Source organism: Cygnus olor, chromosome 2 (assembly GCF_009769625.2).
Source record: "Cygnus olor isolate bCygOlo1 chromosome 2, bCygOlo1.pri.v2, whole genome shotgun sequence".
NCBI lineage: Eukaryota > Metazoa > Chordata > Aves > Anseriformes > Anatidae > Cygnus > Cygnus olor.
This window is the reverse complement of record NC_049170.1, coordinates 65,434,256-65,452,280: the sequence shown is the minus strand read 5'-3', so window position 1 is coordinate 65,452,280 and position 18,025 is coordinate 65,434,256. Positions and strand designations below refer to the sequence as shown.

Below are 18,025 nucleotides of genomic sequence, written 5' to 3'. Positions count from 1 at the left end.
GCTTTGAGAGTCTGCAACTGACTTGTGCTAGTGAAACCAAGTGAAGGCTTACTGTTAAAGAACTCTAGAAATTTGCATTAGTTTTAGCTTCTTTAAAATGTACACATACCTGCAAACTAGAACTATGATGATTAATTTGAGCCTGTTTGTCTACAGCATGACCAAAAAAAGGTTTACAGCAATGTAAAACTATCTCCAAAAATTTTAATGCTATCACAAGAATTAGTATTTCTCTGAATTTTATAAGGAAGCAGTGAGAAAGAAATTGCTGTTCCATATGCCCTGAAGTCCTGATTTTACTAACCATTTAGAAACTCTGGAGATTTGCTGTGTACACATCTTAAATATTTATTTGACTAGCAATTTTGTGTGCTCATGTTCTAAGTTTTAATTCCAGGAAATACTGTACTAGCACATAGAGGCAGACAAATTCAACCTGGTGAATCAGACTATCTACATGTTTCTCTTTTCTTTCTAGGTGTTTTGAAGACATCAGGTCAAGAGATGGAAGCAATATCTTGAAGAATAGGAATGACAAGACAACGGATATGTCATAATGAGGAAAGTTATGATGTGTGTCATTTGGTAAGTCAACAATAATAAAATAGAGAGAAAGGACCAAGAGACTTGGTACTAACTGATAGTAAGCAATCACCACACTTCACCAGGCAAAGCAGATGAGCCAGAATTTATTTGTAGCAGGATCTCCACTAACAATGAAGATGAGCGGGTAGCTGCACATATCTCTCCTTTTTCAAATGGAGTGGGAGGACATCATACTTTTCTAGAAGATAGGTGTTTGTCCTCCTGAATATTGTACTGTTTCCCTTCCCTCAAATATGTTTGAAAATGAGCATTCATTGTCATGCCTCTACAGCATTGGGCAACAGGAAAAAAAAACACCAAAAAACTAGGAGTATGACCAGACTGGAGAGAAGGCTACACTCCCTACCTCTCATCCATCAGTGCCTTTCCACTTCATTTTAATAATGTGTGTAACCAACATCTATACTGTACATCAGCACACAGAGGATTTGCATTGAGGATTTGCATGTCAACTGCATTGACACAAACCTGGGAACATTGTGTTAGCAATTATATTTTCGATCCAAATTAATTCTTTTTTCCATTTTAAATTGTACTGCATCTTTGTTTTCTTGTTTAGAGTCATTAGTGATGGGAAACTTACACTCCCCTTGCTGCAGGGATCCTCCTGCTTGAGTCAGTAGCAAATAGCTCAGAGATTTGCCAGTGCAGGATTAGGCTGCTCTTCAGATGGTATAAATTATCACAGCTGAATTGGAGTAAATACCACAGGGGCTGTTTACTCAGGGATCAATTTTTAACGACTGTCAGACACCCTCTGGCAAATACAGCACAGCTGTTCAAACATGAAAAGGCCAGGGCAAGCGTTGCTTCTCTGTGCACCCAGGCACAGTCTGGCATCATCACACAACTTGTTCTCATCAAGGGGCTGTAAGCAGGTGCTACCTAAAGTTTGGGCACAAGTACAGCTACATTAAGGACATGGCATGGTGAGCTTCTGTGAGAGCCCTCCCTAGAAGAAGAATCAAGCAGTAGTGTATAGCTCTCCTCTTTCAGCTTGGACTGCAATTGAATTTTCATTGCAGGATGTGATGTTTGTTGGTAAGGTGGTTATCTGATTTTGAAGGCAACTTGTTCCTTTGCTGTCCATGTGACAGCATTGATTTTGGAATAGGTTGTCTATTAAATGTGTCCACATTCTGCATTTGAGCTTAATAAGCTACAGCACGGCCTACCTATTGCTTCTTAGGGCAAGACCTAAAACAGAGACAACGACTTTTGTTGTAACTGGCCTTAGATCTCTTGGTCTATATAGCATTACATCCCCAGATATAAATCCCAGCCTCTGGACCGTAGTTCAAACAAAATAAACTTGATAGGTGCAGGGGGGGTTCTGTGGCCGTGTCAATTACTTTTCTGGTTTACACTTTTGCACCTTTCACATTCTCAAAGAACTTGCTGTAGCTTTTGGGTTGATGTGAATTATGCCCTGAGGCCAGAGCAGCACACATTTGGCCTGTATCAGCCAGTCCCCCATCAGAAAGTCTGCGAGGAGCATTTTGCACCCACACAAATTCAAAGGCACATCACATGCATTTCATCTCTGATTGCATACTTCGGCTGAGCACCACCTGGCCGACTCCAAAAACAAACACATACTGTGTCTTACGCTCAACTAAACATGTTCTGTATTGGTTCTTAATAAACAGATTTATCTTGCCTTGACTGTACTGACATGTATCTTAAACAGAACATAAAATGAATTTAATTATACTTCTTTTTCCAGAAGCCCTCATTTTTGCAAGATAATCTTCACCAAGGTTTTATAAACACTTCTGTTTAAACCTGTAAATTGCCTGTCAAACACATGTTTAGCATGGGGACGGTTTCATCAAAACAGAAGAAAAAAATCAGTTTTAGCATGAGTGACTTGCCATAAGCCAGGGAAATCAAATAATCTACAAGTAAGAGTACTTGCTCAAGATAGCCTTCAGCTGATTTATCCAACAGGCCCCTGCTTCTGTTGCTTTTGAAAGATCTTCTGAGACCAGTAGCAGAGAATCCTTACATTGCTTTCAGGCTTTATAAGATGAACACTAGGTGTCATCCATTGTAGACTGTTGTGGTCAGTCTCTAGTTGTGAATGTTAAATTATGAATGTCTTTAAAAAACATGGCTGGAATTGTCATGTCTTAAGGAATTTTCCTTTGCCTTTGGGCAAATTTTTTCCTTTGCCTTTTCCTTTGCCTTTGGGCAATTTTTTCCTTTGGGTCACCATATGTATGGATGGCCATTTTCAATTATATAAAAAATACCAGAGACTTAGATCACATAGAAACTATTTATGGGTTTTATGTTGAAGGTGAGACCACTGTCAAAGGTTTGGATTGCTAACATAACATTGGATTGCTAACTCTATTGTTGGCTGAGGATAAAAACAGGCTACTTTAAAATACTTCAGACTGATTATTAGATAACTTTAAGTGGAATGTCAGTGGGTGGATGAGCAAACAGCAACAAGGATGTAACAGCATGTAATTATTTGATTTGATGTTCATGTTTTGTTCCAAAAGTGCTGAATCAAAAAAAAAAAATGGCAAAGATGTTACTGGTGTTTTCTTTGCTCCTCCACTTCTTCTCTACGCAGACCAGACTACTCAACATGTTAGGAGGTGGGTGGTTATTTGCAGATATTCCATGTTAGACCTAAGGAAACCATACTAGCTGAAAGATGATGAGGCTTTACATTCCTAAGTTTCAATCATGGAAAGAAAGCTTGTGCTAAGATCAGTCAACTGGCTAGGCATGCTTAGTTTTCTTTGGTAGTAGTAGGCTTGTTTTCCCCAATAAGGTCAAATGTTAAGACCTGTTTGGTTTTGTGGCTGTGCTCTGTAGTTTATTGGAAATCCGTTACCATGCATGAGGCATTTATGCTGGCAATAGGCCAGCTGAAAGCTGTTTGTAAATTCAAATACCTCTAGCATGCCCTCTTTTTGTTAAGTTAGGTGGTTAGAACATCCTTCTTGTGCTTTAGAAGTTCCACCTAAACCAGCTGCAGGGCATTTGACTGCAAGATTCTTTTGTGTTGGTCCCCAAATACCTTACAACTGGATTTCTTCTTCTTAGAAACAAAATGTTATATAGCAGAGGTGCCAGTTGCATCCCATAGATAGCAGCTCCCTAATAAAAGGAAGCATGTGCAAGGCAGGGACCAGCAGGCAAGGGAGCAGCATTGCCATGTACATCCACCAACTCCCAGGAGCACAGGGCCACCGTGCACCAGCTGTGATTTTCCCCTTGGCAGGAAGTGCCAGGCATCATGCAAGTGCAGTGGCAGCCTTTTTCAGAACACTGCTAAAAGCCTTCTGAAAATCTGGCCCCAACATCTGGAAGTATGCAGCCACCAACTTCTTGTGGGAGTCTGAAGCACGTTAGTGCTGTGTAAGCTCTCCTTGTCAGCCAGGGTCTGCGTAGTAAGGGAGGTGGTGCCTGCAGTAAGTGGACACCCACTGAGCTACACCTCTTTTCCATGACCTAGCTTACCCAGCTGCAGGCACTTGCTGGCAGAAAGGTAGCTGTGATACAAGAAAGGAGAGCGTATCCAGGCTGCAAGACAGCAAGCCGTGGGGGAGTGCTGCACTGGGACCAGGCACAGGAAGGCAGCATCCTGTGTTTCAGCCCCGTTGTGCAGCGTTAGGTGTGTCTCTCATTTGCAAAAACAATCCAGGAGCCAGAGCAGAAGCAAATGTTGAAAGAGTGGCTCTTTGCAAAACAGAAATTAATGTTTTAATCTGGACACCGGACAGTTTTGCTCCTCCAATAGATCAAGTGGGAGGTTCAGAAGCCATTTTTGAGGCTTGGAGGTTTCAATTGTGTTTCTTTGTTTATTCCCTTACCTATAATCATCTATGACTCTCTCTTACAGTGTTTCAGAGCAAGAGCTCACACACCTAATGCTGATTAATTCTGCTGGACTAGGTAAGTGGCTCCCCTGTGGATATCCTGTTCTCCTGTGAATCATCGTTCCTCCTGGATATGTCCTCCACCTCAGATCAAAGACCCAGGATGTATTAGGTATGAAGACATGAGACAGCGCAAACAGATTAGCAAAGATACACACAAAGAAATGCATCCCAGCTTCTCTCTCGTGTGCCCCTGAAAACTGGCATGGTCAACGCAATACTAAGCCCTTGTTATACAAGAAACAGTAGAAAGGAAAAAAAAAGAGACACTTCTGAAGTTTAGTTTACTCAGAGTTTTCTACAAATTACCTTTTCTAAGTATTTGCAGTTTTGTACTTAGTTCTTCCTCACACTTGGAAACTCTTTAGGCTAGATCCCCATCTGATGGAGAATGACATCTGCAAGCTGCAGCAGAGCAGCACTACCAGCATCAGCAGAGGACTTGGTACTACTACCCATTTAAGTATTGAGCCTTGCCAACAAACTCACAAATTAAAGGAACATGAAAGCATGTGGTCTGTTTGTTTCAAGTTTATGCAGTCTGTTGTGTTCTTGATGGTTTTATTCTTTTTTTTTTAAGCTATGCAAACAACTGAAAAAAATCTATACCAGTGAAATGCCAAAACTTAAGGTTGTGTGGTCAAACTAGATTATTTTAATAGTCTCTTCTACCTTCATAATCTTTGAACACAATTTTGAGCTGATAAGTCAGTTAAAGTCTCTATTTCAGCAGTGTGTTTTACCTAGAAGATTGCACAAATAATTATTCTTTTAAAATTTTGAACCTCATTTTTTTAATTGAATTTTGACCTCCCCTTTTAATGGGTGCCTTTTAATCCTTATCTTTAAGACTAAGAGTCGTGCTTGATTTAAGATGGCAGACAATGTGTTTGGATAGTGAGAGAGACTGGTTTTGTGGGAGCATTTGGACTATGTACTGTGTTTTTCTAAGAAGTTGTTCTTCCTGTTAGTGGAAATAGCTGTAATGAAGGACCAAAGGGCTGTCATTTTTCTGTCATTAAGTTCATATAAAAGGGTGATAAAATGTGCTGCTCTTACATCTTCAAGTGGATTGTGTCAGTCTTTTACTCCGATAATCAATTGTAATTAGCAGTGCACTGAAAATGACTGAAAACATCATTTTCCACCACTGGAGAGAAAAAGTGGGGTTATTCAATCTGGAAGGTGGTTTGTAGGCGCCAATTAGGCGTGCCAGAGCATACGCTTGAACCTTCACTGTGGACATAGTATATCACACCCAAATTCCTCCCTGTCATTTCATCCAGGACAGTGGTGAACAAGATAAGGGCTGCTAGGTTTTTAATGGGTGCTATCCAGTTCCTTAAAGCAGTTCCAGCTCCAACTTCACCCTATTAGGATGCACACTTACTGAGTTAATTTTGTGTTTAATGTTTGTGACAACTGACAGCCTCACACTGGAGGAATGACAAGACAGTAAAGCTGTCTGCATGATGATGGTGACAAACGTGGAAAAATCAAGCTAAAGCCAACTTTGCCCGTGTCCCTGTTGAATATCTTGTGACTTTCTGGTACCAACAAAAAAGGGAGCCATCTGGGATGGGCTTGGACTTTAATGATTTGGAAGATGAGGGAGAATACTTTTAAAATAACTCGTTTTCTGGCCAAAACAAGATAAAACCTGGTCTCAGCAGTGGTCAGGAGCAGTCGTCTTCTGCCTGCGGGATGGCCGGGATTCCACACATGGATTTTTAAGGATGTAGCACGGACAATATCTGAGAACAGAATGTTTCTATTTCTGACACAATGGGGGGTTGCTGTTAATGACATGGGAATGTGATTTATTTTTTTTTTTAACCTGGCATTGCTCCTTCAAGCAAATTAATGTCTGATACATTTGCATTTGTACGTGTCATTAACCCAGATGTCTACTGCAGGACCTAAAGCTTGTGTCTGCTGGCAAGACTAAATCCTACTAATGCACTTTTCCTAACACACTGTGGGAATTTGGAGTCTCTCCATTTGAAGCCGACTTTGTATTTTGACTAATTGCTTCTGGTAACAGTTAATAGCATTCTGTGAAGGTACTTCATCTGCTGACAGCAGATTGATGTAAGGACACAGTTCACATTTCAAAGGGAACATCAGGAAACCCATTACCAACTTCATTAATCTGTTAATAATAAAATTAAAGTACAAATAAAATGTGACAAATTGGGTTCTGTTGTGAAAGTCACTTTAACAGGAGGCTCTGAATAAAGGTCAAAACAAACTCTGATTTCTGCTGTTTTTTAATAGTAGAATCAGAGGAGAGCATTGTAGAAACACTGTAATTAATCTGGCGATACTATAGTTGTCCCCAAATGATACAGAAAGATTTTGAAGAGTGATTTTTTTTTTCTCCTTGAGAACGTTTACAAAACCTGGATCATAAATCTTTGTCACACAACATTTAAGTGCTAATCCAATTACACAGGAAGCTTTCAACAACATAGGTACGGGAGATAGGCAGACTTTCCCTGCCTATGCATTTCCAGCTGTTAATTCAGTTGAATCTCAAGTTTATCCAGCACGGGCAAAAAAAGAGAAGACTCCGTGTGCAAATCTCCTGGCAGCAGTCACAGAAGTGAGCCTGACAGCAGAAAAAAGCTTCATCAAAGAGTCAAGAGACCAGATCAGACATTCCTTTTCTTGCAAGAATAGCGTTGGCTTGCCAGCGGCCCTTGTGACAAATGAAAACAGTGTAAAACTGTGCACAATCAGCTCACTGTCTGTCACTCTTTTAAGGATAACTCCCAAGCCTGTCAGGGCCCTGCACATCTCTAACATCAGCCTTCCTAGCCACTTCCTAGTTTAGCACAACATCTTAGCCTAGCCTTGGCACCTGAGTAATCCTGCTAGGATCTTCAGCTCATACGGCAAAACAAAACTGCTAAGAACAAGAACAAGGTGTTAATGGGTTCTGTAGGAAAACCTCCAATTCATCTACACTCCTGCTCGCTACAGCTGAGCAATTGCACCACAAGCAATCAGTTGCAGAGCATAATTTGGGGATGCAGCTGCAAGGAGTGGAGGGCTTCCTGCAGCCTGGCAGAGCGCAGTCTGCTGGGAGCACCTGAACTGAAGGCATGCTTATTAGGGAGCCCAGCTAGGCAAACAAATACATAAACGTGTTAACGTGAGGTATTTGAAGGGAATGGCTCATTAAGTCAGGCAGGGTGGCTGTATGGAAAACTAATAGCTCTATTTTAAAAATCAGCAGGCTGCCCTTTTGATTTATGCAAGTCAGAATGAGCCTGTATAGTCTTCCTCTCCTCTGGTTATTTGAGGATAATTTCGGACCTCATGGAGAGAAGATTTCCAGCGTGAGAAGCACCATGTGGAGTTAGTCATGTCAGCAAAGAGGCTAGGGGAGGAGGGAGGACATGCTTGTCTCCTGGTCTCAGAGAGAAGTTTGCAGCTAAACATGGGATGTGTGAACAGAGTGGAGAAGAATTACCTGGTGTTGATGGGCTGGGGGCCTGGGAAAGGCAAGAAGCCCAGAGCAAATGCCCATCAGTGCAAAAACACCGATAGCTGGAAATCAGAGCTAAACTGGGCTTAGAGGCCAGGAAATGAGTGGGTTGTGTGATGGGCAGTTAAGCACCAAAGCAGAGTACGGGAGGGAGCCAAAAAGCAGCCTGCTCTGGACAGAGTTACCTTCCATTAGCACAGAGCTGTCGGAGGAAGGGGCAGGACAGGCTCACACAAACATGCAGATTTTTCACTACAACATATAGTGAGAATCCTCGTGCTCAGGAGCACCAACCTGACTCTAGCTGCTTGCTTTATGCTCAGTTTCACATATAATATTTATTGGCCATCAGCGTCAAGTTAGCTCTCTAATCCATATTCTGGAGATTGGAGCACTGGAAGTGCTGCTATCCATTCCGCTTAGTTTGGATTCATGAAGAGCCAAAGTTGTCTGTGCCTAGAGGAAGATTTTGGGCAAAGTGACAAAAGGCAGATTTCATCTGCAGCTGCTTTGGGAGCTGGCAGTTGCCTGATTTGAATTTTGTTAGTTGAGGACTCTGCTGCCTTCCACCTGTGCAGTCAGAGCTCACAGAGCACTGCTCCTACTAACAGAGAGGTTATTCCCTACCTCCTCCTGTTCCCATTGCCTCTTGCTGTTCCTTTTCCTACTCTTCTGGAAGGGGTCTCTCTCATACAGAGTTTAATTCTTTAAAATCAGGGGTCTTTTTACCAAATTTTAACCAAAAATCTCTCTCAGAAAGTTATCTCTGACCATGCAAAGACCCCCAGGAACGTATCCTAGGCATCTTAGAGCAAAGCTTTTTTGCTATAGCGTTTGTGAGAGTTAGTTCATCAGATACAGAGCCAAGCTGTTTTCTGGGGCACATGCTGCAGGGCCCTTCCCACTGAGGAGGTGGGGTGGCAGGGCCACCAGGACCAAAGCGGCCCCAATGCCAGCAGCACAGCATGACAAGAAACCTGGGGTCTGACGCAGATCAGCCCCTGTCTCACAGGGCATCCTCTCTATGTAATTCAATTGCCCTGTACTTCCCTTTCTTACATGTCATAGTGGACTAGCTCCTTCATTTCAGGTTTTGATACCCATGGAAGATTTCTACCTCTGTTGGTAATGGTTGGTAAGTGAACTCACAGCTGCTCAGGATATTTCCAATGGTTATAAGAACTGAGAAGACCATCTGCAAGGTTGTTTGCTACCTACCGGGTTGCTGGGTCGTCGTCACAGTCTTCCCCTGCTAGATCAGCTGTATCTCAAGGAGGTGAGCTTCATACTGCTGTTGCCTAGGCAGGTGATCCTGCAGCTGCCTGTCATAAAGGTGATGGTGCCTCTGGCTTTTCTTCTGTTCCTTTCTGTACAGTACATTCCTCTCATAATTGCTTTCTCTTTCTTCTCCTGGTTGTTGGGGTGCCTCTACTCTCTTGAACAGATCTGCCAAAACTTCTATAACACACAGGATGAGCTGTAACCAACCCAAAAGAAAAATGTCACCTATTTCTTTAATGGGTTCATTGCCACCTTCTTTCTCTTCTGCTTTGGACTGCAAATGTTGACCAAAAGGGATTTTTAATTCAGGTTTCTGTATCCTATCACCCTCTAAAATACATTTCTCTATAAAGTTAAAATATGCCAGTGAAAATCTCTGCTTCTGTGTTCAAATCCTCATTGTTTATGACCAACAGCACTGAACTTCATTTTTTGTTCTTTCTCAGACAGTGAATAGCAGAGCACATGTGCCATTCTGCATGGAGGATTGGGATTAGTACAAACAAAGCAGAAAAAACATTATTTCATTTTGGAAAATTAGGAATCGGAATGTCTATTCAAAACGTTAATTGCTTTTTTTTTTTTAAGCAGCGGCAGTGTCTCAGCACTGTGCCCACAATGCACTTACAATGTCCCTCTGCCTCTCAACAGTTGATCCACTCAAAGCCAAACACCTCCTGCTCTACAGATTTTTCTTTCAACTGTAACAGGGAGCAGCAAGGTGAGCACAGCACCAGGGCCAGGGGGTCAGGGCCTGGCCAATGGACAAGGGACACAGTCTCGCAGCCACAAGCAGGAAGAGCAGGGCCGTAACTAGGGGCAGCCCAGAGTCCAGATCTCCAGGCAAGCCCACAGTGGCCAGGCAGGTCCAAGCCAAGTCATTAGCCCATGGGTCAGGGTCTGGATCACTGTGGTCAGTGGCCAGGCAGGAGCACAGCTATGACCAGTGCAGATGGGGCTATGCACCAGAGCCTCAGCTGAAGATCACTGATCAAGATAGGCACCTACATATGTACCTGGTGTGTGCCAGGCTCATCTATCAAAACCATCACATATAGCCTAAATGGCTGCTGTCTCCTTCAAAAGGCTCTTTTCAGCTCCCTGGGGTTTCTCACAGTAAACCCAAATAGTAGGAAACTGAAAAGAAAGAAGATTTTAGCAACAAAATAGTAACCTGGCTAAGGAAGAGTAGAGGGAAGTAAAGGACATCTGTTGATAGTTTGGAAAACCAAGCTCTTATCAGAAGTCTTTAGAAAAGTCTAAATGAGGGTGGGTTTTTTGTGGTTTTGTTTGTTTGTTTGTGTTTTTTTTTTGTTTTGTTTTGTTTTGTTTTTTCCCAGGAGGTGCTTAAGAGGAGACTTGCTCACTCTGCAAATAAATTAGATGAACGTTTCTAAGGGGAAAGGGCCCTTTCATCTGGCAAAGAGCAAAGAAGCAAAATGAAGAAGTTGGAAGCTTGTTGGAGATGTGTGTTGCTACAAAGATAGAAGGCAAATGAAGGTATGCAGCTGATATGAGAACAGTTTAATATGGGATGTTCCCCATTCCTCTTAGTCTTATGTCAGTATCTGGATATCTTCATGGCTCAATTAGAACTTCTGAGCTTGGTGCAGAATTTGTTGAGGGAGATGCTTTGGTCTGTACTAAACAAAAGACAGAGGAGACAGTCACAGTTGTCTCCATGGCTATAAAATTGATGACCTTATGGGAATCAAGCTTACTTTAAAGATCATGGTCTCTGCCAGTCCTGGGGAGAAGGACGGGTACCACCTGAGGTGGATATGTTGGACACCAACCTGCTAATGCTCTTGTGGTACTCCATTTGTCACCAATATTCCTAGCTGAGTATTTTCAACACATTTTCAAGGAGCTAGTTTCTATCCCAAGCCTGAAGCCTGCAATGATTTATGTCCTTGACACACTACAAGGGATGCCACCAAGAGATTGGGGGGACGATCACCAAGTCAACTACAGGCCATACAATCAGGTGTATGTCAAGTCAAAGGGACAACTCACTGCTGTTAAGACCAAAACTCAGCAATGTGCATGAGACTTTGAAGCTTCAGGGTCCAGAAGGATCAGAAAATTTACAGGAAAGAAAATACTATTGAGCCCTGTTTTGCAGTCACAGGCACTGTGGTCTCTTAACAAGAGTTAAAAACCTAGATTATTCCTTGATACTGGAGGCGTAAGGGAAGATCTGTTGCAAATATATTATAACTGCTGGAGGGATTCCTCTTTGCTCGTGGTGGGTTGCATCTCCCAGGCTTTGCAGGAGTCCTAGCCAAGCTCAACCAGGCAGCAACACAAGGCTGAGGCATGGGAACAGGCCTGCAAGGACAGGACCACCAGTGGGAGGCAGAGGCCTGAAATGCCGGCCTTGTTGTGCCTGGGTCATCAGAGCCAGGAGTGGGGCCTGGGGGTAGGAGGGAAGGTGGGACTGTGTGGGACAAGATCTCAGGGGCTGGCTGGCCTGGGTATTTCAGAGGGAAGGAAATGAAGTCCTTGCATATTTAGGGAAGTGGGACTTTATGACCCCTCTCTCTGTAAACAAGGTCACACTGGATCTACATGTATGTTTATGTGCATGGGTTTCTGCTTCAGCTGTCTCCCTCTAAGGAGAAAGAAGGCCAGACAGGCCCTCAGGTTACTAAGTGCTTTGACAGCCCAGCCTCTGCAAGAAATATAAAGCTGCGGGTCCAAAAATTAAGTCTTCGTCAGGACCATGAGACCATCCCTAATAGGATTTAACCCCCTCCCCATCTTCTTACACTTGCCAGTCTTAAATTTGCTTAAGCTATAAGAGTCTCTTTGCTCCTGGTATTTTCTCATGTCTTTCCTAAGTAAGCCTATGTTTATTACATTAAATACATTCACTGTATATTAGTATCAAGCAATTGCTTTTAAAAGATAATCTTCCCTTGTTATTATTACCCTTTTATTTCCTCTGCTATTTTTCTTGGTGAGTTATGTGGGTAAGAAATTACTGCTATTTTGTCTGGAGGTTTCCCCGAGGAACCTTGTCAAAATGAACAGTCCTTTTACTAAGCTTTCCCATACAGAAAGAGCAAAAATAAAACAAAATAATTAAATAGCTTCTGAAAGAATTCAGTGTCTAAAACCTTGGGGAAAAATACTGGCTCCATCTATGCTGTTTTGAAAGCCTTTTTAGTAGCTCAGCGTTTGTGTTCTGCACAGGGTCTTCCAGTGTCATCATCACCACCATCAGATCTGAGTACTTTCCAGGTGTGCAGTTAAGTGACGGGACTAACAAGTGTTGTGTGTTCTCGCATCCTCTTCCCAATGGGTAAGACTGGTGTGGCTGGGAGCCTTGTTTTGGAAGTATATTGCTTTTGTTTGAGGCATATTTTTTTGTTGTTTTTAGTATACTTGTTATCATCTGTTTCCATCAAAGAAGTTTAGTAGCATTCGGGGAACAAGCATGACTCCTAGCTGCCCATTCTCCTGAGTGCTTTGTTCTTCAATATGAGATTGGGGAAAAAAAAAAACTAAATGAACATTTGGGAAAGTTTTTCTCAGGTTAGAAATAAGAGGCTGAATTTCACACTAGTGATGCACATAATCTGTGCCTGCAAACCAGCGTGATGAATAATGTCTTGGCTCTCTCTGGCATGCAAAAATATCCTGCATCCATACAAAGTTATCGTTACCACAGCCCAAAGCACAGTTGTAGCGCATGCTCTCTCTCTCTCTCTCTCACTCTCTCTTTTTCCTTTTTTTACAAAGTGCATGAGGGTTCCTCTGCTTTGGAATTTGCCCTTCTCATTGGATCAAACAATCTGAAGCTGTTTAGTTTTCTGGCTCATCTGTTCCCCCATACTTCTTCAAGAGCAAGAATTAATGTGCCCAGTCCTGCAAGACATCGATCTTGCTGGCACTAGTTCAGCAAACCACTTACACAAGTGTTTAAATTTTAACCAGGCATAGGAACTGAGCCACGGAGGTTAATAGGGCTGTAGTGGGGACCGTGGTGGGATCAACTTCCCTGACCTGCAGCCTGACCCGATGACATCCCCCTGATTCCTGTGCTGCCACAACTTGGGGGTGACCTCAGCGTGTTTGTTTATCCTGGAGTCAAACGGTATGTGGGGACTTTGACTCTGCCTTAGCCTGCCTGGCCCAAAAGTTCACATCTCCACAGAGAAATCACTGGGAAAAGTAGATGGATTGGATCAACTCCATGATATCGTCCAATGGCAGCTGGCTATGAATCCTTTGAGGGACCTATGTCACGGACACCCTCCTGTGACAGCAGCACCCTCTTCCTTGCTGACCCACTGAGGGCTTTTTGCCTCCTGAAGGGGTTGTGTGATGCAGAGAGGAGAGGCTGGCACCGTGGTTTGAGTATTCAGGTTTCTGAACACCTGGACATGCACAATTTCCTCCAGTCCCATATTGTAGCGGTGAAAGGAGAGGCCACCACCCTGCCAATGCCTGCAATGGACAAGGGCTCTCACAGGTTCTTTGTTCTGTATAGAAGCAACAACAAAATTTGTCTTAGGCATGATCACTCACAAGCCTTCTGAGGCAGCCAAAATTGACCCATCCATTTTTGAGAGAGAGGGTGGGGGGAAACAATTTCCAGTGTTCCCAATTACTCTGTTCAATAGAAAAAATACTTCCGTGTAATGACCTCAGTAGGGAGTGAGCAGCTCCTTTTGTGTATTAAATTAAAATCTCTGGGGGAACATTAGGCCCTGTAATTTGTATCTCTCAGATGCAATTTAAGTCTTTCACCAAAAAAAAAACAAAAACAAAACATAATAACTGAACTCTGTGATACCCAGAAGATTCATTTTCATGTGAATGATGAAAATAGCCAGCAACATGTTAACAAATACCACAGGGAGAACAATGTAATGATAAAAATAATCTGACGTGGGCATGAATTCAAAAATGCAAACACAGTGCTTTATGGATCACCAAAAAGGAAAAGGCTGTCTTAAACATTTTCTTTATATTAAGATAGAGGTAAGGAAAAACTCCCTAGCCTGCTCATTAAGGATGAAGTACATGAGTAGTTTCCAAAGAACAGAGGCCCAAAATGATGCATCTCCATATCTTATTTAGAAAAAAATCCCATGTACTAGGAAGACTACTTGCATAAGTTGTCATCACTTATGCTGTATTATATTGACTGAGGAAAAGAGAGGTCTGCCCAAGCAACAACTTTCACGTACTGGCAGCTGTGGAGAAGGACGTAGATTCCTGCACTGACAACTGGTGCTGGATCAGATCTCATGCTTTGATGAGCATGTGTCATTCCCAAAGTTACGAAGCTTTTCCAAGAATTGCCTGTGAGTGTAGGAGAGCAGCAAACTCCAAGGTGCTTCCTCTACTTCTCCCTGGGAGAGCACTGGGTTGTAAGACAGCATCAGCAGAAATGGACCTTGGACAGAGGGTGTTTCTGGTGGGAAGAGCAGCATTCCTCCCCCTCCAGCTGGCCAGCTGGAAACCTTATCTAACCTCTTTGTTTATTAACACACAGTCATGCATGCTTCTGCAATGGTTCATCTCCTAGGAAGAAGTAGAGCCTTTGGTAGGATGCTCAGTGGGTGATTATGGGCAGCCATGATCTGAGTACAAGCCACAAGCTGCTTGCCCAGTTCAAGAAGCGGCTGGAAGTAAAGAGGGAGAGAGAGGAAGATGAGAAAACGCAGGAAAATACATCAAATTATTTACAAGCACCAATCAAAATAATAGATACAGTCTTTGTACTGTATTGTAATTCAAGTGACCATAAGCACCTGGCAGTCTCAGAGAAGGACAGAGGGCCAGTATATTAGTGACTTTGCCTATAATAATTTCTATGATGATTTTAAACACAAACACTGCTTTATCATGATTCATCATCTGCGCTTGAAACATTTACTACTGGGACTCTCAGTTTTTGTACTTCCTATGTACTTACTGCGATTAAATTAAATGAAAAGATGCCTATCGATCCCATGAAAAACATATTTTGTTGCATACAAATGATGTTTTTGTCTATTTTTTATTTAATCACCTATAAATAAGCAAACTAGGACCTAGTCCCATAGTACACTTGCAGTCCATGTAGTACTCATTTTCAGCACGCAGTCAAAAAATACTGAGCAGAATAAGTTTCCTAAGCCCTATTAGTAAGAAACACTGCTGAGGGACTGAGGCAGAGTGCAGTCATAGTGGTCTATGAAAAGCAGAACAGAAGATCAGGCCTCTGTTACGTATTTTTTCCTGATGGAGAATCAGGAGGACAGAGATTACAAGGAGATAATGCTGGTGAATGATGCAGCTGTACTAGAAAAAATTCATGGAGAAAAACATGGGCTACAGCCTGCAGATACAGATTATTCTGTTGAGATAAGTTAAAGCAGAAAACAACAACAAATACTGAGAAGACCTAGCTAAAAAACATGGCTTAAGTTATGTGGTTAATCCTTTAAAGAGAGACCATGAATCACCATCATCTGTTCCTAAAGTCCTCATGTCACAAAGTGAGTGAAATTATTTTCCTCACCAATATCTGCCAAACCACTTTTTTTTTTTTTTTTTTTTTTTTCCCCAGAAAGCAGTCTGGAAAACCCCAGAGGAGATGTTACAGACGTACCCATAGGCAGGGGAGAAGCCAGCTCCCATTTGCTCAGGACAGACCAGCTGAAGCCACCAGAGAAAGAAGGGGCAGATTGTTGTCACGCTGGTAATTAATTCTTATTTTCATTGCAAGGGATATTTGCCATTTCCTTCTGTTTTCTTCCTTCTGTTTTCTAACCGTGGATACCTTAATGCTGAGTTTCTACAAGGCATGAATGCAGGGCTGGTAAGCAGACTGTTCCTGCTGCAATTCTCTCTGCAAGCTTGAGAGAGCCAGGGGGAGAGCACCAAGCCCCGTAACCAAGGAGGAGATGAACCAGCAGAGAAAAAGGCCAGTGTGTTATACAGGAATTTCTTTGTGAGCAAGAATATTAAAAGAAAGAATGAAAATCAATTCACAATGAATTCAGGAGGCTCTCTGTACATATTTTAACTGCTTGGTATTATCCCATTGAAGAGGCACTCCAGCCTCACTAATGTACGTTGTTACACAAGCAAAGCACTCCAGCATTGATTTTTCTTTTACAAAGGATTATGAATCAACGTGATTTAAGCAACTGAGCATAATGACCAGCCCTGTAAGTTGAGCCAAGCACAGGAACTTTCTGGACTGAAGCAGTTTGTATCAGCTCTTTTAATTACATTTGAAGACATATACTGTCCATTAATATTTGACCTCTAATTATGTTTTTAAGAGGTGGCTCTATTGAAAACCAGTTATATCATGAAGATGTGTGCAGAAGCTTAAACCAAAACAATTTTTTTCTTCTTATGCAGCCTTTTTAGGACCAATGGTCTAAATTAAAAAGCAAGAAACCCTTGCCCTGGCTTGCTTTTGGAGGTACTGAAAGGATGTGATTGCCAAGTGGTGGCTGTGAGGTGTGGCAACCACAGCAGGCTCCACTCTGCCTGCATCCTGGAGTATCCCAGAGCATCCTGAAGCTGGCAGCCCCCTAAAGCCACTGCTTTCTTGTCAGCGGGACTGAGCAAAAGCTGTTTCAAGGCATCCAGCACCTGCCTGTTTTGCAATACTTCTTAGGCAAGAGGCAGGGAGGAAACCTCCCTCTGCAGATCCCCAAGAGCATAAATACAATCCATAGCTATGGTGTAAGCATTTAGGGCTGGAAACATGAAAGAAATTGCTTGGCCTTGCACTTCCCACTGCGGCAATCAGTAGTTATTTGCTGTCTGTGATGGGTGCCAAATGCAGTGACCTTCTGGACAGCAGAGCCAGGCAGGGCCCTCCTGGGGGTGGCGGGGGCTGCAGTTCTCTCTCCAGCGCTCCCCTACCTGCCCCAAGCTGAGAAAAAACAGAATTTCTTCTCTGTTTGTCACCCCTTCCCTTGAAGCTCCCTGGTCTCCAAGCTGTCCAGATGTGCTGATATCATCCAGCAGGCCTTGCATAACTTCCCCCTTGAAAAAAAAAAACACAAAAGTGCTGCAGTAGCAGTTCCTATGGAATTCTATTATTTTAAAAAGAACCTCTGAAGCACTCAAAACCACACTAACAGCTGTTCAGAGACCAGTTGTTTCCCCTGAATTAATTGAGTTTCTGTGTGAGCATGGACGTTCAGGATATAAATATGAACACTTCTAAAACCAATGCTCAGAAAACATACATGCCAGAAACAATATTCTGATGAAGCTGAAAACTGAATTTAGCTTTTAGGTCCCTGTTATCTCTTCCCTCTGGACAGGAGGGAAGGGAACACTGGTTTATTGCTCTGCTACTAATGGCACTAAATAGCTTTAGATGTAACATAAGGAAATCTTTTGTGTTAGATTTAGGGCCACATTATGGGCCCTAAAGCCAGAGCTTGCATTAAGGAACCACAGTGCCATATTCTCTCCTGTGCTTCCTGCCTGGCCTCTGTAGGGTTCACTGTGTTACTGCTGGCTTATACCAATGCAGAAAAAAGGGAAAACACTGGCACTATGAGAGGGACAACTGCAGGGCTTTGGCAGGAGTCTATACAGTGCAGAAGGACCTTCCATGACAGAAACTAAGGATCATAATGAAATTATCATGCAGCAGATTTGAAATGAGCTAAATGATATTTCTTTAACACCAAATACAAGTTAACCATAGAAACTTGCCATGAGATGCTGTGAACACTAAAGGCTCATCTATATTCAAAGAACTAGATAA

General features: G+C 42.5%; 1 protein-coding gene across 2 annotated transcripts in view; it reads left to right on the top strand.

The window, feature by feature from the left end:
- Positions 1–16,525, top strand: part of HIVEP1 (HIVEP zinc finger 1) — a 132,613-nt gene extending 116,088 nt beyond the window's left edge. For both annotated transcript variants that reach the window (XM_040546088.1, XM_040546085.1), the window contains 3 exons: positions 479–585; positions 4,472–10,782; positions 15,851–16,525. In XM_040546088.1, coding sequence (XP_040402022.1) covers positions 479–487 — 9 coding nt within the window. In that variant the 3' untranslated portion in view covers positions 488–585; positions 4,472–10,782; positions 15,851–16,525. The remainder of the gene's footprint in view (positions 1–478; positions 586–4,471; positions 10,783–15,850) is intronic.
- Positions 16,526–18,025: the final 1,500 nt, after the last annotated feature.